General features: G+C 26.3%; 5 protein-coding genes across 5 annotated transcripts; 3 read left to right on the plus strand and 2 right to left on the minus strand.

Annotated features, from left to right (window-relative positions):
* Nucleotides 1-1,041: 1,041 nt before the first annotated feature.
* Nucleotides 1,042-4,508, minus strand: MKS88_000651 (eukaryotic translation initiation factor 4E; the record flags this gene model as incomplete). Its single annotated transcript, XM_067217727.1, has 8 exons — nt 1,042-1,448; nt 1,694-1,856; nt 1,974-2,037; nt 2,239-2,369; nt 2,493-2,576; nt 2,734-2,821; nt 3,049-3,173; nt 3,459-4,508. 8 exons carry the CDS (start codon nt 4,506-4,508, stop codon nt 1,042-1,044), a joined length of 2,112 nt encoding a protein of 703 aa, XP_067075436.1.
* Nucleotides 4,509-6,181: 1,673 nt separating this feature from the next.
* On the plus strand, nt 6,182-6,532 carry MKS88_000652 (uncharacterized protein; the record flags this gene model as incomplete). The annotated part of the gene is made up of 1 exon (XM_067217737.1): nt 6,182-6,532. One exon carries the CDS (start codon nt 6,182-6,184, stop codon nt 6,530-6,532), a length of 351 nt encoding a protein of 116 aa, XP_067075437.1.
* A 1,776-nt stretch (nt 6,533-8,308) lies between these two features.
* Nucleotides 8,309-10,203, plus strand: MKS88_000653 (UMP-CMP kinase; the record flags this gene model as incomplete). Its single annotated transcript, XM_067217748.1, has 5 exons — nt 8,309-8,623; nt 8,770-8,857; nt 9,060-9,149; nt 9,306-9,791; nt 10,031-10,203. The coding sequence occupies 5 exons, from the start codon at nt 8,309-8,311 to the stop codon at nt 10,201-10,203; spliced, it is 1,152 nt and encodes a 383-aa protein (XP_067075438.1).
* Nucleotides 10,204-11,795: 1,592 nt separating this feature from the next.
* MKS88_000654 (uncharacterized protein) lies at nt 11,796-13,274 on the minus strand (the record flags this gene model as incomplete). The annotated part of the gene is made up of 1 exon (XM_067217759.1): nt 11,796-13,274. One exon carries the CDS (start codon nt 13,272-13,274, stop codon nt 11,796-11,798), a length of 1,479 nt encoding a protein of 492 aa, XP_067075439.1.
* A 2,821-nt stretch (nt 13,275-16,095) lies between these two features.
* Nucleotides 16,096-20,837, plus strand: MKS88_000655 (P-loop containing nucleoside triphosphate hydrolase; the record flags this gene model as incomplete). The annotated part of the gene is made up of 4 exons (XM_067217770.1): nt 16,096-16,108; nt 16,390-16,574; nt 16,735-16,789; nt 16,969-20,837. 4 exons carry the CDS (start codon nt 16,096-16,098, stop codon nt 20,835-20,837), a joined length of 4,122 nt encoding a protein of 1,373 aa, XP_067075440.1.
* Nucleotides 20,838-25,620: the final 4,783 nt, after the last annotated feature.

Genomic DNA, 25,620 nt, shown 5'->3' on the forward strand with positions numbered 1-25,620 from the left:
GATAAACCCGTCATTATTAATCTCTCCTTCAAAAATGAAAATATAACCTTTAAAAAAAACAAATAAATTGAATGGCTCTTTTTTTTTTTTTTTTTTTTTTTTTTGTTTATCTATATGCAATTTAATAAAAATTCACCATGTAAAACATATCAATTAATGAACAATATTAAAGTTTAATAGAAACATTTACACAGTATATTATTAAAATTATGTCAATTTAACTTTAAAACTTCATGGATATTTAAAAAATGAAAATATTATATACATAAATAATTAAACATAAAATAACAACAGTTAATAGATGTTAACGGAAATATGTAAATGTAAAGAATAAGTAGACAGATGTAAACAAAAGAAAACAGCAATAAAACTGCAATAAATAGAGGTAGATCGAAATAGGTCAAAATGAGTTGAAATAAGTAGAAACATGTAAAGGTAAATAATTTAAACAAATAAATAGACTGTTCTTTTAAAAAATACAAAATTAAAAAATAATTAATTCTTTATAACAAAAAGGGGAAAATAGAGAACATGGTGCAACAACTTGAAAATATATTCATTTTTTTTCCTTTTCGTAACGTTTTTCCATTCCTTTGTTTCCTATTCCATTTCTTTGCTGTTCCTTTTCTGTTTATAATTATATTTTTTTTTTTTCCTCTTCTCGAAATTTATTTCGCCTACTGTAATATAAAATGGTATTATAACTTTTGTATCATGTTTGCTTCTTACATTTCATGTGAAAAATGTTGATTTGACGTACTTTAAAAATGATTAGTTCTGACGCACAATAATACACCATTTCTTGCTTATATATATGCGTACATATTAATTACAACATACATGTGCATTTCATTTGAGTTCTACTTAGGTAAGGTGCCTAATCGTGTTCATACCTTTTATAACGTATGTGCATTTCATAATAATAATTATTATATTAATAGTAATAATACCATTATTATGTAACATATATAATACAGGGTTATATTCATTTACATTTTTATCATCATCGTAAACATCGCATCATGTCCGCACATTTTCGGACTAGACACATGTACTACTTTTACTGTCTTCAAAAAACTCATTCGAATTGTTCAAATACATAAATTTCTTTTTATAATCTTTGTTCTTTGTTACATAATCAAATTTATTTTTTTTGTCATTAGCTGTTAATGCATTTATTTGATTGTTTGCAAAATTATTTTCTATATGGATTTCATTATTTATAGAATTATTCAAATTTTCAATAGGGTAAGGTAAACTATAGTCGTACATATATTCCGGATAATTACTGTTATAATGATGATTGTAAAAATGGAAAGGGTAATATAAGTACGGGTTGCTTGGAGGGCTTTGATTATTGTATAAATAATACAAGTTCATATCTAAATTGTTTTTATAAAAATTGTAGTTTCCTGCATAAGAAGAATTCAAAACAGAGATTTTTCTGACTATACATGGTACGGAACGTATACAAACGGGAACATAAAACACACCTATAGGCAGTGTGTATATAAATATATACCTATGTACAAACAATACACAAACACACACACACACACACACACATACACACATACACACACACACACATACACACATACACACAACGCATTTATATCTATATAGATATATATATGTAATACATACAACACATATGTCTGTAACCATATTTACTAAAAAATGTTGTACTAACCTATATTGTAGATTGGGGGCACTATGACATTTCCATAATTTTTAATTTTAAAGAAATCCCTTTTCGGGGATGGATACTCAACTGGCTTATTTTTGCTGTAAGTTTTTTTTCCCTTTTCATTTTTATCCTTCACGTTCTGATTTTTTCTGTTATGGTATGCGTTCTAAAGAGGACAAAATAAAAATAAGATGCAGTTTACAATTACGTACATTTATGTACACAAATATATATGTTTACACATGATAAATTTTTTTTTTTTTTTTTTTTTGAGTTATTTTACCGATAGTATCTTTATAATTATGGATGTGTTTAACGGCAAATCTAACAACTCGCTTAATCTTTTTCTAATAATTAAAAATATTAAAAAAAAAAATGAAGTAAAATTTATGAAGGATATATTCGGTATAGCAGTGCATTATATATACAAACAGGTAAGCATATACAAAGAGGACATTTATTAAATGTACTTTATCGCTTTATCGTTTTATCATTATATCACTTCATTTTATAGTTTTTTTTTTTTTTTTTTTTTTTTTTATAGTTACGTTAATATATTCTTTAAATAATTTGAGTAATTTTTCATCCACATTTTAAAGAAAATCTCGTTTTCTCTTATACAAAGTTGTATGCCAGACAGATCAACTAAATTAAATTCTTCGCCAATTGCCAACAAAACCTGATAGGTGAAAATGTGGATTTATTAATGTTTTCTTAACACTAATATATGTAAAAAGTTTACATGGAAAAAAAAATAAAAATATATATATAAATATAAATATATAATACACAAGTAAATTACCATTTTTTCCCATATTAAATCTGCAATATCGTTCCTAAAGCTGTTTGCATTTTTTATGATACAAATAAAGCCATTTGGATATTCCTGCGTTTGTTGCAAAAATAAGCAATTTCGTACATTTTTTTGAATTTTATTTTGTCCAATTTTGTTTTACATATAAATATATATGTAAGTATGTATGTATGCTTGCATGTATATATATATATATATATGTAATATTTTTTTATTTTAAGATGGGTACTTCATAAAGAGGTCTGAAATTATGTTTAAACAGGTAGATATTGTAATACTCCTTAATGCACGAAGGAGACTTCATATATTTGTAGTTCCTGTATAAGGGTGAAGCAAAGTAAAAAAAAAAAAAATGTTGTATGATTTGTCTTTTAAACATTCTTTTCTTCCATTCTACTCTATTCTATTATATTCCACTCTACTCTATTCTATTATGTTCCATTCCATTCTATTATATTCTGTTTTGTTGTGTTCCACTCCATATTCTTTTTTTTTTTTTTTTTTTTTTTTCTAAATGTTGACCTTTCTCATTCGTTCTACTTACTTGTAAAATTTCTCTATCGTGTTGAATGTTTCCAAAGACACTAGACTGTTCACATACTGCTCATAATACTTCCTGTTCTCCTTGTCAAATGAAAATATCCACGAATTCTGCAAATAGTTTTCATTCTAAAAAAATTGACGAAAAAAAAAAAAAGAAATTAATATACATACATATATGTATGTATACATACATATATATTATACACACGTCATATTTTAAAAGTATAGTCAAAAACAGATTCGTTCGTATTGCACGAACAATAAACACTTAGTGACAAATATTACACACTTTCCTACATATATATATTATAATTTACATAATATAATTTTTACAAGAATTCATAATATTATCATCACAATTTTATTTTATATACATATAAATTTGGCGTATGTTTTTTTTTTTCTTTTTACTTTATTCTTGTTCTTTTTTGCGCCTTTTTTCGAGTTTATTTTATTTTTTTGTTCTGTGCTATTTTTCTTCTTTACGTTATTTTCAGTATGCATATTAATTGTTATTTTATTTTCACTTGAATTATTATTACGTAAATTATTTTCATTAGCATTAGCTTCCTTTACATTTTTCTTATGTGTATTATTTTTTTCTTTTGTTATATCACTGTTCTTATTGTTTACCATATTGGTTGTTCCATTCCTTTTTTCTGACGCATTCATTTTAGAATTATCTTTTTGACTTTCTTTATTCATTTCTTTTTTTTTCTTAGCTTCTTTTACGTTATGCGCGCCTATTCTATCCACACCCTTACTGTTATTGCTACTGATATTGTTATTGCTATCGTTGTTATTGCTACTACTGTTGTTATTGCTACTACTGTTGTTATTGCTATCGTTGTTATTGCTACTACTGTTGTTATTGTTATCGTTGTTATTGCTACTACTGTTGTTATTGCTACTACTGTTGTTATTGCTATCGTTGTTATTGCTACTACTGTTGTTATTGTTATCGTTGTTATTGCTACTACTGTTGTTATTGCTATCGTTGTTATTGCTACTACTGTTGTTATTGCTATCGCTGTTATTATTGATACAGTTTCTATTGTTACTAATATTGCTCTTATTGACGCTATCATTAATACCGCTATTATTACTAATGGTTTCATTATTATCGTTGATGCTGCTATTCCTTTTTTCCTCTTTCATTTCTTCTTTTTGCCTTTTGGAGGCTTTTTTATATTTGATCATTGTAGCAGCTTTATTATTTTCATTTACATCGCAGTTAACTACTCCATTGTTACTTTTTAGGTCGACTGTATTATTCTCTTTTAAAAAATTCTTTTTGTTTTTAAAATTTACTTTATTTCCCGCCTTATTATTTTTTATATATTCATTATTATTTTTATTTTTCTTATTTTCATCATTCGTATACGAATCGATATCCTTCTTTTTTTCTGTTCCTGTTTCGACCAAATCAACATTACTAATACATTCTAAATTTTCTTTCATTCTTTTTTCCCTTTCTCTTCTTCTTTATTTATTTTTTTTTTTTCTTATTCCCCCTTTCTTAATTCCTTTTTCTTCTTTTTTTTACTCAAAATAAAACAAGAAAATAAAAGAGAACAACGTAAAAGGAAAATAGAAGAAGCAAATAGTAAGTATAACAATATGGAAGAAAAAAGGAAATTAAAACAATAAAAAAAAAAATAAAATAAATAAAAATAAAACAAAATAATTAAGAAAATGTCGCTTATTAAAACGTTGTTATATATATATATATATATATATAATTTTACAGCATGGTAAAGGGATAGCTAACATGTAAATATATATATATATATATATATGCATATACGGCAAATATTCTCTCCTTTTTCTTATTATTACGAAGAATTCATATACAAATAAACGACATTACAAAAAGAAAAACCTTAACATATTAACACAAAGGTCAAAAGAAGAATTTTATTTTTTTTATATTTTATAAGAACGTTTTTAAAAAAAGGGTTGAAAGAAAAATATTACTTTATTTTTATTTTAACACAAATGAAAGGTTTCAAATATATGAGAAAAAATTTACATTAAAAATGATATTACAATATGTATGCGTAAAAATATATATTCACATATATGGAAATGATGAATGGATTGATTAATGAATTACGTAATAATTAAATAAATACATACATACATACATAAAAATATATAAACTTACGTAAACATACACCTAAATATATACATATGTAAGTACGTACACTTAAATACGTGAGAAGCAAATTTAAATCTTGACATTCTTTAAACAGAAGTATGCGAGGATGAATGATGTTTGCACATACAGTTTGTTCACTTAATACGTACATTTACATAAATGCAAAATATATATATATATATATATATATATGTATATGTATATTTATTACATGTGTAATATGAAAAAATGAATTCTCTTGGGATTAAAAAATTAATTTTTTTAATTTAAAAGTGGTCAAATACACAAAATGGAATATATATTTTATAATATTAGCTTTATTTTTATTCAAAATAAAAAAAAAAATTGTTAAAATGTTAAAAAGATTTAAATACGTTTAGTGTATAAACAAAATCGTGTACCCATGCTTACCTCATTTATTAATATATATATTTATGCATTTACATTTAAACGTGTACATATGAACGTGTACATATATACATGTATAATATCTCGTATAGATATCATCAAAATATAAAAAGTTCTTTTCAAATATTTTGTTATGCTTAGGTATAAAGATTATATAAAATGAAAATTTCTTATGAAAATAAAAATTGTTTTGCACTAGTTTAAAATGTAAGTTTCTTTTTTTAAAAATACCATGGAGAGAACAAAAAAAAAAAAAGAAAAAAACCAAAATTCCTTAACACTTTTTAAGAATAAAAAAAAATAATAGTAATACCTGCTGTACATTTTTTTTTTAAAACGTAGTTAAATAAATGTACTATGTAATAGTTTTGAGTGTTATCTAAATGGAAAAAATAAAATATAGTATTATATATATTGTACATACATTCATACAACATACATGCATACATTTACGTAACATCTAGTTATGCGTAAATACTTGGTACATATAAGTATATGCATAGGGGCGTATAAAATATTTGTAATTTTATATGCACATGTTCATGTTCATTTGTTAGAGTGCAAAATGTTGTTGAAGGGAAACAAAACACTTAATGATTTTCCTTATCACATATGTTGGTTTGGCATGAAACCCAATTTAAAAAATATGATTGATAGTAATTTTACTTTTAGCTGTATAGAGGAATTTTATTTATTTCGATTTTCCAATATTAGCAGTTTTAATTTATTAAATTTAAGCCACTCAAATAATAATTACGTAAATGTTTGGTTTGACAATTTAGACAATTTAATTAAATGCTTTAAAATTAAATATTCCTCAAATAAATCAAAAATTTATTTATATGAAAAATACCTTGATAAGAAATATCCTGTTAATGACACATTTCAATATAAAAACCCACAGCAGTTTTATTAACTTGAAAATGCGTGCACACGTTTTTCTTTAATTCCGCGCAGTACCAACAGCGGTAGATATAATCATAAAAGGATATATACATATATATACGTACAAACGTTACTTATATAATTCATGTATTAAAGCTACTCTTTACTTTTGAGGTATCTCTTTGCACACATTTCAGCTATTATTTCTGCCATCATTTCAACCATTTGGCTGCAAAATATATCACCTGCACAAGTAAGGCAAATATGTTAACAAAATGCATGAACAAGTAAGGCTAGTGGATGTGCACGAGTTAAAGGTACTTTTCATGGAAGGGTATAATGAATATATAAAATTGGTTAAGCATTTAGAATTATATTATCAGAAGTTGCAATTAAATTGGTATAAATTTCATTTATTTTATGAACTCAACAAAAATGACACCAGTTCATATTCTTTAACAAAAAAGAAAAAAAAGGGGGAGAAGAGGAAAAAGTGTACTACTAGCGACAAGAAAAAAAAAAAAAAAAAAAAAAAAGTTATTCCAATTACAAGACTATTGAAGAAGATTTAAAAATTATTCAACAAAAGGAAAAGAAAAATAATTGTTATTATTTTAAAACGTATAATAATAGTTGGAACAACTCTTTCATTTTACATTGTTTAAAGGAGGTCCCAAACTCAGTTGAATTATATATAAACATTAAAATTGAAACGATGAATAAATTAAAAAATAGTGTATTAACTGAATTAAATAATTTTTGTAAATTACAAATAAATAAATTTATTTTTTTAATTTTTTTATGCGAATTAAAGTTAAATAATTTACAAATTAGCCAAAAAGATATAAATCATAAAAACAAGGATGTTAATAGAAACATTGTAAAACATATGATTCTTTTTTGTAAAAATATTATTCAGGAGATAACAAAAAATATAATTCCTTTTTTCTTTGTATTTAATATATTCTCTACTTCAAATTATTTTAATTATCACTTCAAACATTTCTGTAGTTTTATTGAAATGCTGGAAATGTACGCGGTTACATAGGGGGAACGGGCAGCATTCGTGCTACGCACCATATGCTGTAATTGCTGTACTGTGTCAGAGCATTATTGATGTATTCGTATATGCATCCACATATGCTTCCACTATTTCGTATAGGTATTCGTCTGCGTAAGCTTCCAAGTTTTCGTCCATTTATTATCTATTTATTTACCCTTTCATTCTCCCACGTATGCTTTCATTTACTTATTTACTTCTTAACAGTTCAGGAAATGGGAATTTGCATTTTCAGCAATGAGTTTAGTATTAACACATAAAATGGTAGCTATAGAAACACATATTAAATAAATATTTCACTTTTTAAAGTGCAATTTTTTTTTTTTTTTTTTTTTTTTTTTGGTGTACCTTTTTTTTGTTTTGTATTTTAAATATATATATATGAACTTTTTACCTTACTCAATTTATTTTTTGAGGGATACATATATATATGTATATATTTCTTTTTTTTTTTTTTTTAGTATATATTTATATGCATTTAACTATTCCGTTTAATTCAAGATGCGCCTTATAAATATAACAAGGTACATATGCATGCTTGTATATGTATGTTACCATCTCTTAATATTTTCAAAATAATATTTAATTTAAAAAAAAAAAAGAGAAAAATCGCGGAAAATGAAAGTAGTATTTATTTCCATATTTTTAGTAAAAAGAGAAGTAACATAGAATATATAAAGGGAAAGGAAGAAAAAAAGAAAAAAAAAAAAAAAAAAAAAAAAAAAAAAAAAAAAAAAAAAAAAACACATGAATTATAAAAACAATTATGTAATAATTTTTTCTATGATAATAGTAAACTTCTCAAGATTCTTTGTAGAAAATACTAATTATTTAAAAAGGAAGAAAACAATTATTTTATATGCAAATAGAACAAATGTTTATTATTATAGAGGGTTAAACACGTTTGAAAATACCCTCAAAATACAGAAATTATTAAGAGGATATAGTAAACTAAAGAAAAGCATAATTCTTGATAAAAACAAATTTTATATAAATAAAAGTTTAGAAGAAAAGTTTTTTGCCAATAATACTTTTGAGATGAGCAAGGATCAGCCGTTTGTGGTAATACAAAAGTAGTATACTTGAGGAGTAATGAGAAACAAATGAGGAATTTTGAGAAGAACAAACAAAAAACACAAATATAGAAAACAAAAATATTAAATGTTTTTCCCCCATTTTTTTTTTTTTTTTTTTACTTTTTTATTAAGATATTTATGCTTGGAGGCCCAGGTAGTGGAAAGGGAACACAATGCAAATTAATTCAAGACAAATTTGATTTTATTCATATTAGCGCAGGTTGGATTTATTATTATTTTTTTTTTCATCTGAATGGCTCCATGTTTATTTATTTTTTTTTTTTTTTGTATCATCCGTTTAGTACTGCTTATGTGTGCTTCTCACATTGTGAAATTCATGTTGTTCCACTCAATTTATATCGTTCATGTTGTCCTGCTATTTTTTTTTTTAAACTTTTTACCCGTCTACTCTTTGCTCAAAGGTGAATGCTTACGGGAGTATTTAAGGAGGTGTGAAAATAACGAAGTAGATAAGAAGCATCAGTCCATTGTAGAACATTGCATAAACAATGGTAACATAAAAAAGAATATAAGTCAAGTGAATAATGAATGAATATTTATGTATGTAGGTATATATACATACATGCTTATGTCTTCTTCTTTATTTGATGATATACTTGCATGCCCCCTCTATTTTATCCCAATTCTATATAAATTAATTTTTGCAGGAGAAATTGTGCCGGTACATATAACACTCGAATTAATGAAAATAAAAATGGAGAATGAAATTGAAAAAAAGAAAAAAAAAAAAGAGGAGAAGGGACAATCTAAAAAAAGACAAGAAGAGGAAGAATTAAGCCAAAAAAAACAAGATAAAGAGGAGGAAAAAGAAGAAAAAAAAAAAAGCTTTTCATTTAAAATATTGGATGAAAACGTACTATTAAAAAACATAAATATCGAAGAATATAATAAGAAATTAAAATATGAAAATTGTATATATGAAAATAAAGAAGTGTTAAAAATATTAAAAAAAAATAAGATTAATGAAGAAGCAAAATACAAATTTATAATTGATGGCTTTCCAAGGAATTATGATAATTTTGATGGGTGGATGAGTATTATTGGAAATTACGCGTACGTTCACTTATGTTTGTTTCTTTATTGTAATGATGATAATATGATCGAAAGATGCATAAATCGGGGTTTGATCAGCGGTAATAATGGATGTACCACGCACGTACATTTGTGCATACATACATATATATATATGTATACATTCCCATGTGTTACTTGCCCATTTATGCTTTTTTCCTGTGCTTGTCATTTATTTTTTGCTTTATTTTTCCCTACCTTTATCTTTTCCTTTTAGTACTTCTTTACCCGGAATATGTAACATGTAACATGTAACTTGTTTCTTTTTCTTTTTTTTTTTTTTTCCATTCCCCTTTTTTAGGAAGAGTGGATGATAACATGGACACACTGAGAAAAAGATTCGAAACACACAAGAATAGTTGTATTCCTGTAATAAATTTATTTTTAAATGAAAACAAATGTATATTTATTAATGCAAATAGAAATATTCAAGATGTTTGGAATGACATACAGTATGTGTTTACGAATATGTAACTACTTTACACATGCAGGAAAGAAAAGTTTCATTTGTTTCTTAATTCAGTTTGTTTTGCCATTTCGACATTTTGCCAATTTGCCAATTTGCCAATTTGCCAGTTTTATAGTTTTGCTAATATTGCTAATATTGCTATTTTTTCTACATTTGCTATATTTGCTATATATGCTATATTTGCTATTTTTGCTATTTTTTTTTTTTAAACTTTTTCATTACTTTTCATTTTTTCATATTCGTTTTATTGTCTTTAATTGTTAATGTATATTTAAAATATGTTTAAGTGTCAATTTATTAATTTTTCAATATATTCTCATTTTTTTTTAGCTCTTATTTCGCTCTTCGTGAGTTTGATGTATGCATATGTGCACGTTTGCATATATAAATATATACATATATATATACATACATACATAAATATATACATATATATATACATACATACATACATAAATATATACATATATATATACATACATACATAAATATATACATATATATATACATATATAAATATATACATATATAAATATATACATATATATATAGATACCCACAATTATATGTTCTTAATATATTACATATATGCCCACCGTTATTCATATGTTTTTAACATATATATATATATTTATATATATGTGTTTTTCACTTTGGAGAATGTTAATACTTTTCACCTGTACAACTGCGCTGTCATTTTTTTTCTTTTTAATAATAAACATCTACTTTTAATTATTATACATTTGATAATTGTTAAATTTTTGAAAAAAAAAAAAAAAATGCACGCATTCATTTTATGTATATATATATATATATATATATATCTATTTGTACACACATGCATATCAAATATGTATACCTAAATCATTGCATGAAAAAGAGTAAAACGCAGAGGTAAAAATAAAATTATTGAAAACATTCAAAACTAGTACCAACAAAGGAATATATTTAATCCTTCTATTTTTTTTTTTTTTTTTTTATAAAATAACTTCATGAAAAAAGGAAAAAAAATCTTAAAAGAGGATTAATTTGTTGCTTAACATATATATTCACATGTACATGTATTATTTCTTTCCATTTACTTTTATAAGGAAGGAAATTAAGGTCATGCGTAAAAAAAAAAAAAAAAAGAAAGAACAAAGAATTACGACTGAATTATGTAAAAAAACAAAACAAAAAATTAAAATAGTCTCGTAAATATATATATATATAAATGCAAGTGCCTACAGGCATCTTGCAAATATATGAATGTTCTCTCATATGTTTGTATGAGGGATAAAAAACGTTGAGCGGAAATGGCGTATTTTTAAGGAAGGTAAAAATTAGGTAAATAAATAAATATATATATATATGTATCTATGTACATACACACACATGTATATGTAAACACATCCTACGCACACGCACACTTGTCCCAAAATTATATATTTAAATGTATATATATATGCTTGCCCTATTTAAAAATAAGAAAAATTTTAAAAGCAAAGTGCGAAGGAAAAAAAAGGAAGAAGTGCGGCTGGAATATATGTTCTGCATTTTGCTCCGTTACCATATTTTTCTTCCTGACTTTAGCTAAAATTTCCCCTTTTTTACCTTGCTAGTTCATAATACATGATTGTTCATAAAATTTTTGACCAGCTTTGTTCGTTTCCCTCCAATGGTAGAGAAAATTTTTGAAAAGTTCTGTTCTTTGATCATGATTTAAATTTAAGTAATTGTTAAGTTGCTCATTAATTTCTTCATCAGAATTAATTATAAAAGGGTTAATTTCTTTTTCTGTCATTTGAGATTTATTAAAAAAATTATTTCTATTTTTTAGCCCATTTTCCAGTTCATCAATTTTACAATGTAGCAAAGTTTTGTCACTTAACAAAACATTTTTTTCATTTTCAATTTTTGAATTTTCTAATCTTAACCCATCTATCTGATGTACTAAAGAAACTTTTTCATTATTTAATATTTCTATTTCTTTTCTTAAGCTATTAATTTCTTTATTCAACACAAATTCGTTTTGAGCTATTTTTCTTAATTGATGATTTTCGTTGACAACTTTGTTCATTTCTATTTCTAAGTTATTATTCAAATCGATTAGTGTTTGTACATTTTTGTTTAAATTTGTTATTGTCCCTTCAGAGCTATTTTTAACTCGGTCAAACTTTTCATCATAATTAATTATAATATTTCGTAATTCTTCTATTTTTATATGACTGTTCTTTTCTCTTTTTAATGTTTCTTTTAATAAATCTGAAACCTTGTTATAGCTAACTCGAATTTTGTTAATTTCTTCTGTGCTTTTTTTTCTGCTTCTTTTTAAGCACTCGCAATAGCTCAACAATTCTTGAAATAAATAAACGATGTCTTTCTTCTTTTCTAAACCATGTTGTAACGAAATATTTAAATACTCCACATTATTCTCATTATTTACATTACCGTTTATAATATTATTATTTTTCTGCAAAAAGTTCAAACTCTTCATGTTAGACGAGTTTAAATTATTCCCCTGATTAGTTAAGCTGCTGTTTACATTAAAACGTTGTTGTTCATTCCCCATGTTGTTATTATTGTTGTAGTTATTTCCACTGTACCTATTTGCATTGCTACACGTTTCGTTACTACAAGTTGCATTAATGCTGTTCTGGAGATTGCTAACGGTTCCATTAATTAAACCGTTAGCTGATCCGTTCAGTAAACCAGCAGTGGACCCATTAGGTATGGTATTATTTATGTTGTTGTTGTTTTCTCTACCATTATTCGACAGTGTAGTAGTACTATGAGTATTCACACCACTACTATTAAGGTTAGACGTGTTAGTATTAAATGTCAGAATAGTATCTTTTCCTTTCCAAATGGTGCTTGGAATGTTTTCGATTTTCCTTTGATCCTGATTGCCAAACCATCTATTATAGTTATTGAAGTTGTTATTTGAAGGGTAATCATCATTCACATTCTGTAATATCTTATTTTCAATATCCTTTTTTTCATTGCTTGTGTTCATAAGATTTTTTTTGGGTGTAAAAAATATTGCTTGGTTCACAAAGACGTTCTTTTTTTTAATATCGTTATTGTATATATTCATGTTTTTACAACTACGTATGTTTGTAATGTTCTGGTTTGAAGTAATGCGTGCACTATCACTCGGTTGATCTCACTCGGTTGATCTCACTCGGTTGATCTCACTCGGTTGATCTCACTCGGTTGATCTCACTCGATTGATCTCACTCGGTTGATCTCACTCGGTTGATCTCACTCGGTTGATCTCACTCGGTTGATCTCACTCGATTGATCTCACTCGGTTGATCTCACTCGGTTGATCTCACTCGGTTGATCTCACTCAGTTGATCTCACTCGGTTGATCATTCGAATTGACCTCTGCTTATAGCACAAAATAACAATCAAAATACCGTTTGGCTTACTTTTTACGAATATTTTTTACTGATCTTTTTTTCTTATACCTTTTGATTAAACCTTTAGCTTATATTTTGTTTTTCTATTTCCTGGGCTTTTGCTCATGATTTCCTCTGTTAACGAATCAGCGTTAATTTATTTTATTTATTTTTTTTTTTTTTTACTTTTTTAAAAAATGTGTACATATCAGATGAAAATTTTTATATTTTCATCAGCTTTTCAACTATTTTTTTTTTTTTTAATAGGATTCGCTATATAATGGATTATTATAATTCATTCTTTCATTGCTTCATTTTTTCGTTATTTCGTTATTTCTATTTCGTTATTTCTATTTCGTTATTTCTATTTCGTTATTTCTATTTCGTTACTTCGTTATTGTTTTACTTCGCTATTGCGTTACTTGTTTTATTTATTTTTTGTAGTTAAGCTCGTCTTCACTCTTTTTTTTCTCGACTTGTCAAATAGCATTATTTTAAAGTACAAATTAACATGTCCTTTTTTTTCTTTTTCTTTTTTTTCTTTTACTTTTTTTTCTTTTTTTTTTTTATTTTTTAATTTGCATTATGCTATGTAGTAATACTTGAACTAGTAAAGTGTTGAGGAGTGATAGTGCCCCGCAAGTATAGTACTGCATAGTGTTATATTGCTGTAAATATGTTTATGTGTACACGTGTATAAGTTTACATGTGTATGTGCATATATATATATATATATATATATATTTGTATGTATGTAAGTATGTATTTACGCATGGATGTACGTATGTATTTACGTATGTGTGTACGTATGTATGTACGTATGTATGTACGTAAGCGTTTATATATGTATGTACGCATATATCTACGTATGTATGTATACACATGCGTTCTCACAGAAACACGTACAAACGTGTGTGCCGACAGTTGTACCTAAAAATAAATCCTCAGAAAAAGGAAAAATATAATTGCAGAGATTGCGTACCATATACAAAACACTTTAGATTTTTTTTTTTTTTTTTTTTTTTATATTTTTTTGTTACAGTGTAAATAAAATAAAAAATTTCACTTTTTTACTTTTTCAATTTTTCAAATTTGCATTTTTTCCTTCATTTTTCTATAAGCATTTTAACAAAAATTGTTCAGCTGGAAATTATATGTTATTTAGGCTTTATGTGCAAAAATTTTTATTTCTTTTTTTTACAAGAATATAATTTTTGCAATTTTGTTTTTATAAAGGTTTTATATGGAAATTTTATTTTTTTTTTAGTATTCCTAATTTTACCGTCATATGTATATATGTATATATATATATATATATATATATATGTTTGTATGACACTATATTTTTTTCTTTTTTTCTCAACTTGAGGTATGACAAAGGATCTCCAAATTATAAAATGAAACAGTAAATAGAGAGAGGATCATTTTTAAAAGCTCAAAAAAAACAAAAAAAAAAAAAAAAAAAAAAAAATAAAATAAAAACAAAAAAACTAACAAAAAAAATAAGGAAAAAAGGGGGGAAACGTTAAGGGTCCATATGCTCAATTTAAAATTTGAAAGTAGGTGCGCACACATATTCTTTTACATGTATACAATATGCACATATAAAATGTTTGTACGTAACCATGTTTTACTGCTTCAAATATAACATACAAGGCACTGCGAAAATAAAGTAAAATGCGGAGTTTGGTAAAACATTTATTTGTGCATACATACTTATGCATGCAAACTGTGTTTATATTTTCATCCCCACAAAACTGTTTCGACATGGAAATGATAAGTTTTATATGAAAATTATGCGCACTTACAATAAATGTATAATTTTTATGTTTATGTTATTTGACATACTCGAAAGGATAGGGACCTATATGTAATTCGTTCTTACTCTTTTACCCTCCTTGATTTTGGCACACACCCGTATGTGCGTACGTACGTACGTACATGCATGCATACATGCATTAATATGTGAAAACATACATAAATACCAGCATAAATACGAGCATGATTAGGTACATGAATAGGTACAAGATTAGGTACATGATTAGGTACATGATTAGGTACATGAATAGGTACATGAATAGGTACATAAAATATATGCGCGTATTTATGCAAGATAAGAATAACAACTGAACGGTTTAATAATCAGTGTATTTTTTTTTTCTCCTTTTTTTGCCTCATCTTTTTTAATATTTTTCGTCCTTTTTTTGCCGCAATTTTATGATATTTTTCTTTATTTTTCTTTTTCTTTCCTTTATTTTTCTTTTTTTTCCTTTATTTTTCTTTTTTTTTCTTTATTTTTCTTTTTTTTTCTTTATTTTTCTTTTTTTTTCCTTTTTTTTCCTTTTTTTTCTTTTTTTTTTTTTTTTTTTTTTTTTTTTTTTTTTTTTTTTTTTTTTTTTTTTTTTTTTGCGCTCTTTCTTTTTTTTGCACATGTATCACAAAAAATGTAGATGATATTCTTCCTTACTCTTCATGTTTTGAAAAAAGTATGAATTAAAGACAAAACGAAGTATGATGAATGTATGTAGTAACACATATCTTATTAGTCGTTTTATATCAATAATTAAAACGCGTGCAAGGAACGAAAAGTGGAAAAGCAGACAAGAAAAAGGGTAATATTCGAAAAAAAAAAAAAAATAATAATAAAAATATATAAAAGAAAAGAGAAGAAAAAGTAAAAATCAAAAGATAAGGCGAAAACAAAATTAAACTATTTGCCATGACAAATCATATAAAGAATATTTTTTTTTTTCCCCGCACGGTACTTTGTAAGTATCCAGTGCTAATACGCAATAACGAGCACTTTAGTAAACCATTCTTCAACGTTTAAAAAAAAAAAAATAAAAAAAAAAAAAAATAACAATAACGATAACAATAACAATAACGATAACAATAACGATAACAATAACGATAACAATAACAATAACGATAACAATAACGATAACAATATCAACAATAGTAACAATAATAACAGTGGCAGTAACGTAGCAATAGTAATATTTTTGCGGAGGTGTATTTCGAAAAAAAGATTTAAGAGGGATTAATAATAAAGCGCACGCAGTTCCTTTTTTTTTTTTTTTTTTTTTTTTTAAACTTTATAGTAAATGTTTCTTTTAACATTTTTTAGCTGTTCTTGTGTGCATGTACCTTTAGTGTGGTAATAATTCCGTATTTATATTGCCCCTTCCCAGAAAAGGAAAACATAAACGTACACACAAGCCAACATAGGTAAACACAATCCCACAAACACACACACACACATACACCCAGGTATACCAGGTACGTATACCTGTGCGCTCAAATGAGCTCGTCAATTTAGTCGCATCCCTATTTTTGTCAATTTTTTTTTTTTTTTTTTTTTTTTTCCTTTTCCTTTTACTTCTCCAGTCATAATGAATCTCGATCTGAACTATCTGAACGACTTAGAAGGAATAGACAATATTTTGATTGAGGAGATAGAAAAAGAAAAAGATAAAGTAAACAGAGGAGATAAAAGAAAATTCGATATATACGATGAATACGAATTACTGTTAAATAAAAAGAAAAAGAAGAAAAAAGGAAATATAAATAACAGTGAGATAATAAAAAAAGGTACTGATGTAAATAATACAGAACAGAGTGCAAGTAGCAACTGCTTATATGATAGGGTATTTAATAACTACTACATTTTTAATGATTATAATTTTTTAAAAGAGTACGTGTACAGAAATAATTTAAGGAGTGATGATATATTTTTTAAAAAAGAACAAATAGATATAAAGAATAAAAGGGAAGTAAAGAAAATGCTAATGTCCAATGAAGATATAGATGAATACATAAAAATTTACGACGCGAATAATATGTACCCCCCTATGTATGTGAAAAAAAGGATAGAGGAAAATGGTAGAGGTAAAGCAAAAGTAGAGGCCGAGGTGGAAAAGACAAATGAACAATCAACAAAGGAACAAGTTAGACAAAATGATGAAACCATGTTTTTCAAACATGGAATACTAAGAGGAAACAATAAAGAATTTAGAAAAATGATTGAAAGGGTACTGTTAGAAATTAAAGAAGAGGAAAATGTAAAAGCGGAAAGGAAAAAAAGGGATGAGCAATACAAGCAACGGAACAATGACGGAGGGGAGGGATCAATTAATCCCTTTGTCCAGGTAGAACAGGATAGAAGCTCAGAAGCAGCAAAATTAGAGGGAGAGCAGGGGGTAAACGGAAAACGCGTAAGTGTGGTCTATAAACGTGCGCATGGAGTCGATAAATGTACCAATTTTGTTGAAAAATACAGGGCAAGGTTCTTCTCTGAGTTGTTGACAGAGGAATCCATCAATAGAGAAGTGCTCCTATGGCTAAAGCAGTGGAGTGATAGAATAAAAAAAGAAAGAAATATGAGCAGTCAGAATAATGAAATAAAAGAGGAGAGTGAAAAGAAAAATATGGATTTTCACAGAATATTATTACTAGGTGGGTCCGCTGGAAAAGGCAAAACAACATTAGCATATGTCATATCAAATCATTTTAAATTCAACATCATCGAAATAAATGGTAGTGATGATAGAAACAAAGAAACACTTATTCCATTTATAGAATCAATTGTGTGTAACAATTCAATTGGAGGAAATCCTAATATCTGTATTATTGATGAAATAGATGGGTTGTCTAGTACATACCAGAATATAGATAGCATAATGAAATTTTTAAATAAAAAAGATAAAAAAAATAGGAGCATTATTAGAAGACCAATTATATGTATTTGTAACGATATATATCATAAAAGTTTAAAGGAACTTCGAAAAATTAGCAAAGTTGTTATTGTAGAGAATTTAAATATAGAGATGTTGAAAAGTAGAATTACTCATATTTGTGATAAAGAATATATTAAAATAAGTAATGAAGCGGTTAATAAGCTAATTGATATATACAAAGGGGATATAAGGGCAATTCTGAATACCATTTATTTTCTTAGCATAGGTTCTAGAAACATGTCTGCCGACAGTTACAGCGGTGAAACGTCCAGAGCGCCGTGCGCTTCTATACATAGGGGGGAACCCAGTGCTACAAAAAAATATGTTCGTGATAGTAATGAAAATAATATTAGCGGTAATATTAGCGGTGATATTAGCGGTAATATTAGCGGTATCGCTAGTGGTAATGCTAGTGGCAATGTTAGCGGCAGTGTTAGAGGCAATATTAGTGGTAGTAATAATAGGAGCAACTCCTCAGACGCACGCAACCACCAATCTAACTTGTCAAGCGGAAGGGGGGCCTTTGCCTACACTGATGACTACGATAGGTACCATCGCGAAATGGATGGAGAGGAGGAAAACCGCGTGAAGAAAAGGGGAAAGAACAAAGTAGTGAGCATAAGCTTAGAGCTTCTTAACTCATATTTGTTTTATAAAGACGCGAATAATAATTACATTGAATTGTTGAACATGATATATGTAAAAAATAAAAACAAAAAAATTATAAGTAAATTACTAAAAGATTGTCATAATTTTTTTTATATTAATCTAGCGAATGAATATAATTATGTACAAACATATTATTACATATATGATAATCTGTTAAATATTCCTTTTAATGATTATGATTTTTGTAAATTAAGTTACTGCCTTGATTTCTTATCTTTCTGTGATAATATGGAATATAAACAGAAACAAGTTCTCAATTATTCTATGCAAAAAACTCTTTATTTTGTAGTTTTTTTATTTATAATTATTATAAATTTAAATACGAATTCACATATCCATTATGTGTTAATACATAACAGTCATAGTAATTATTATAGGAAAAGACAAATGGATGTCAAACAGATGAAAGAGAATTTTATTAATGAAAAGTTTGCAGTCATCACTTATAAATATGTATATTCAAAGCATTTTTATTATGAAATTTTAAATTATATTTTTTCTTTTTTTTACATGAATGATTTTTTTTTTAAAAATGTACATCTATGGGGAAAGCAGAGTTATTATAGAGATCTTAATCTACCCAAATATATTTTGGTCCCATATGAATATAAAGATAAAGATGCCAATAAGTTAAAACTATTTTGTGTTAAAATTTTATACATGATGACATTGTTTAATATATCCTTTACGAGTTTATCTCTTTCGTCTAGTATGGCACCTTACTATGGTACCTCCTATCCCTCAAGAAGTTCTGTTCAAGGTGCATACCACAGTAGAAGCAGCTTGAATAGTGGGAGTAACGCGAACAGTGGGAATAATATAAATAATGGGAGTAGTGCAAATAATGGGAGTAGTGCAAACAATAGGAGTAATACAAATAATGGGAGTAATGCAAACATTGGGAATAATGCAAACATTGGGAATAATGCAAACATTGGGAATAATGCAAACATTGGGAATAATGCAAACATTGGGAGTAATGCAAACATTGGGAGTAATGCAAACATTGGGAATAATGCAAACATTGGGAGGAATGCAAATAGTGGGAACAATGCGAACAGCACCGCGTTCCAGAGCGAAAAACGTAGTAACAACAATTTTTTGAACAACTACTCTTTTGAGAAGGTTTACGTATTTGATCCCTGTGTTGAGGACCTCCTAATTTATGCAGAAAAAAAAACGAATCTATTTCCATCTTTTCAAAGTTTGCAGAAACAAACTCTAACGAATATAACAACGACTGCATTTCAATTTGAGACGAAAAAAAGTTTGTTAACAGCGAATGTATGTGAAAGGTTGAATGAGTTGAAAAAGTGGGTAAACAACAATTCCATAAATTTCAATGAAAAAAAAAAATATATTCATCAAATGCAAATTGTTAAGGCTTCATCACTGGCAGCATCGTCAATGGCAATATCGACGCGGGTCAATAAGAAGTCCATCTTTGATGTAAGTTATGCTCCAAATTTTAAAGTATCTCTAAGTGATATGATCCTAATTGCACATCAGAGTGGATATGAACAAGCATTCCAAACCTATTTTCTAGATGAACCATCCCAAAGCAAGAATGAACAAAATAACGATACAAAAACAGAAAAGGGAAAAAACAAACTAAAACTTGATCAAAATATTTTAAAAACAAAAATTCTACACAACAGAGATGTATCTACTCTTACCATGTGTGAACTTATTAACGAGGAAAAGAAATATATGGAGCGAATAATAAATAAAGAAAAAAAGATTTATTTTTCTGGCAAATATGTTAAAACAAAGGGTTATTACAAAAACATCGAGGAACGCTGTAATGCAGTCTTGCAGCCCCTAAATTTTTGCGTTTTACAGAGTGGCTAGGCGGTAATCTGTACATTCACGTAAACACATGCATATTAGCACACCTGCGAAGACGTGGAAGTAGACGTTTGATGCATATCTTTTATTTAAAGGGAGAAGGCTTTGCATTTCTCGGTGAACAAAAAAAGTGCGCACATATACATATTTATAAGTATATGCATATGTACGTGTATATTTATATTTTTTTTTTTTTTTTTTTTTTGTGGAGCCTTATTTTGTCCCTTTTTTTCGGCACCTATCTATTTTTGAACTACGTTGTGTACATCCTTTTGAAAAAATCTTAAAAGAGTATCGTTCAATTTTAAAGAAGCTTCAAGAAACTAACACGTACATATACATGCACATATATATATATATATATATCTATGTGGCACATGTATGTGCATGCATATACGTAAATGTATTTCCCTTTTTATGCTCTCAATCGTCTTATCAAATATATGTTTTAACTCATATTTAAAGAAAAAAACAAAATAAACTGACGAATGTAAGCATATAAGCACTTTATTATGAGTTCATGCTGTAAATGTAGCTTATACATGTAACCTTTTGCAATTACGTGTAGTTGGGATGATAAATATACTTTAAGGAAATTTTTCTTAACATAACACATTTATTTTTTACATAGAGAATAACAACTGAAATGTCGGAATAGTACTTGACAAAATGCACTTTTTGAACTTTACATGGAATAATATATATATTAATATTGTTTTAAAAAATATATATTTTTTATGAACAATACAGGTAAAATCAAAAAAAAAAAAACAAATTGTTGGCCAAAAATTTGAAAAAATTTCGGCGAGTTTACTTAAACTTGTGCTTATGGAAGTGGGGCTTAATTATTAGAACACCTTTTTTGATAAATATAAGAGAGTATTAGCATTCCCTTAATTCGTTTTTTTTCCCTTTTCCATCGTTCGTCCATCGCCTATCATTCATCCCTTCGTTATCATAAGGGATAGGTAGAATATCAGTTGAGGGCATTTCAAAATATCCACAAGGGAAAAAATGGAGAATAATAAAATCATAAAAATGACAAAAAAGTTGGGAACCTATGAAATGTTTATGAATCAGTACATTGTAAAATATAAGAATACTAAAGTTTGCTATTTGTGTAAAGTAAAAAAAAAAAAAAAAAAAAAAAAAGCCATTCGCATATAATATATATGTATAAATATATGTACATATACATACATATTAATATATCGTATGTGTACGTATATCAAAAATATCTTTAATTTTTAATTTTTAATTTCTAACTTTCAACTTTTAACTTTTTGTTTTTTATTTTTACAAATTTAAAGAACAAGATTACGAGTAATCATATTGAGAAAATGGAAAATATATGTCCAAAAATGTGGAAATATTTTCATGGCTTAATTAACCAGCCACAGTGCCCTTTGCAAAGGTTGTCACCTCCCCTCCACCCCAAAAAAAAAAAAAAAAAAAAAAAAAAAAAAAAACTACATAGACATATGTAGTTTATATGTATATGTTTGTATATAGTGATTCACAATAACGGAAAATACTGCAGAAGTATGTAAAATATTGTAAACTGCAATAAAAATTAAAAAATAGTATGACCATATACATTATATTTCATTTAATTTCGTTAACAACGCTGTCTTATACAATGAAGTATTCGAGAGGGAAAATTTTGTACATAAACAAGTTGTCGAAATTGTGGTATCCAACTTGGTATTTCGTAAACATGTGCCATTGTACACACATGCATTCGTACATGCATACGTACATGTGAATTTTTTTTTAGCTTTGGAAAAGTTTTAAAGGTGAAGGATTTGAGATTTGACGAACTGGAAAAATACAAGGACGGTCTGCAGAGGAACTGAAGTAAGCATATGCATAATAAGTACCATACCACAGATACATGCGTGTACATATATGCCTATATGCATGTTTAATGTAATATCCATAAGACACCTATCTTTTTTAGTAATTTTTTCATTTATTTGTATGTATGTGTATATGTATGTACGTATGTATGTTTGTCTGTTTTTCCAATGCAAATTTTGCACTCTTTTAAAAATATAATCTTTGGTTGTAAAAATGAACTTCCATGGAGTTGCAAATTTTAAAAAATCCAGCGACCACATAAGTCAAAAAATTTTAATAAGTTTCGGTTGGCACTGCGTATATTTATCGTGCACATATATATATATATATGTATATACAGGCATGGTAAAAGAAAATAATGTACAGGTGTTATAATTATTTGGAAATAATTTTGTTATGACTGAAGCAGTAAAGTATAATTTTTGTCCTCTTATTTTTATTTTTATTTTATTTTAATTTTAATTTTAATTTTAATTTTTTATTTTAATTTTAATTTTTTATTTTAATTTTAATTTTTTATTTTAATTTTAATTTTTTATTTTATTTTATTTTTTTTGAAAAAAAGAGGGATATACCAAAATGTTCCCCCACATGTGAGGGCAACATATTTAAAACCAAGTAACCGTACATGCAATACTTTTATTTATTAGGAAAAAATATAATTGTATATTAAAAAGAAAATTTTTAAATTATGTAATTTTTAGCCCCAAATGAATAGATAACCCTTTTTCTTTTTTTTTTATCTACAAATGGGTTGCTCCGTTTTTCTTGATATATGTTGTTTAAGAAAAATTCAGACATCCGTCATTTCGTTTTTTGCAGTATGCACATATATATATATATGTATATATACGTATCAAATAGTTAGAGGGTGGTGGTTTACATTCCCGCCTCATTTAGGATAACAATATGTGTATATTTTTTTATTTAAATTTTTCAAATATAATGAAAACAGTATACATTTACATACAACCATTACATAAATGATGTATATGTATATATGCATTTGCGTAAACACAAATAAATTTCATTTATTTATGTAAAGAGATTTTACTTCATATTTACGTATAATATATGTATAATTCAACCAGGGGTTGGATTAGTTTTCTTTTCTTTTTTTTTTTCCCCTTTTTTACAATGTGTAGTAACATGTTCGTCTATTTTATACACACATGTATAAATTTTGCTTCATTTTATGTTTAGAATATATTTATATTTGTTTTTGTCTAATTTTCGTATGACAACTTGGTTTTTTATTTTATACTTTATATTTTGTATTTTAAATTTATATATTCATTTTTATGTTCATTTATATATTCATTTTTATGTTCATTTATATATTCATTTTTATGTTCATTTTTTTTTTTTTTTTTTTTCGTTATGTTGTCTATAGTTAGATGACCATGTTCATAATTTTGTCTTTCCCGCCCTTTGGAGAAGAAAAGATGACATAATGAAAATAAACCAAGAGAGAAGAAAACAGGATAATACAAGACTTCTCGTTTTATTTCAAACATTAATCTTAAGATTCTAAGTTAATAAATATAATAAAAATATGCATATGTATGTATATGTGTACATATGTATGTATATATGTACATATGTATGTATTATATATGCGTACATATTTATGTTTTATTTTTTTTAATTTAAAAATCCTTTTTTGCACAAAGAATTGCACCATCACGATGTTTATTTTTTCTTAATTTACAAAAAAAAAAAAAAAAATAAAAAATACATAAAAATACAAAAAAATACATAAAAATACAAAATAATACATAAAAATACAAAAAAATACATAAAAATACAAACAAATACAAACAAATACATAAAAATACATAAAAATACAAACAAATAATAAAAAATAGTGAAATATAGCAAAATGCCACGAAATGGGAGAAATAAAAATTGTGCTTATGTAATAAAATACGCCACTATTTTTATGAGCATGTTAATATACTTTTTATTTTTTTTTGTAATTTCATATTTTTTGTTTATGTAATATGAGTAAGAGTATACTTATTCTTTTAAGATGTAAAGTAATCTTTTAAATATATGCACGTGGGAATGTAAATATTAGCGTAAATGTGCACATAAATGTGAACATAAATGTGTATGCATATAATAAACATGCACTTATATGTGTGGGAATTTCCAAATTTTTACCTGTCTAATTTTGATAATTTTTTTAAGTATTATGTGAGAACATGAGAAATTATTTTATTACTCCGAACTCTTCTCGTATGTACATGTGTATATATACATATATATAAGTACATGTACGAACTTATATGTGCGATACATACTTCATGTAATACATACTTCATGCAATACATACTTCATACAATACATACTTCATGCAATACATACTTCATGCAATACATACACTTATACAATACTACAAGCATACGTAATATTAAATGCACACGTACATATGCGTATTCACGTCCGAATACTTTTGGCCTCATAATTATGTTCCTCAAAGGAGAAAAAGGAATTATATGTTACGTCACAACTAGTAATCCATGTGATACCTTCTTTTAAATTTTTTCTTTTCAACTTTTCCTCTGCGAATTAATGAAACTTACTCCAAAAAGTTTTACACATATAACATGTTTTTTGGTATTTTGATAAATTGTACTAAAAATTACCTGATTAGTGCAGGAAGATTAACGCAACAAGGAAATTTATCGCAAAGAGTGATAACTGAAATGGGGAACTTGTATTTTTTTTTTGTTCATTCTTTTCCCATTTATTAATCTTATACTTCCTTATTTTTGCATTATTTTTGCTTTTTTTTTCTCTTTTTTTCTCTTTTTTTTTTTTTAAATACGCACGTTCCCCATTTTACTTTTCACTTATATATTACCTAATTGGAACGTTTAAACATAAAGAAAATACAAGTGAGCAAATGTTGGAGTATCTA

Source organism: Plasmodium brasilianum, chromosome 2 (genome assembly GCF_023973825.1).
Source record: "Plasmodium brasilianum strain Bolivian I chromosome 2, whole genome shotgun sequence".
NCBI classification, from domain to species: domain Eukaryota; phylum Apicomplexa; class Aconoidasida; order Haemosporida; family Plasmodiidae; genus Plasmodium; species Plasmodium brasilianum.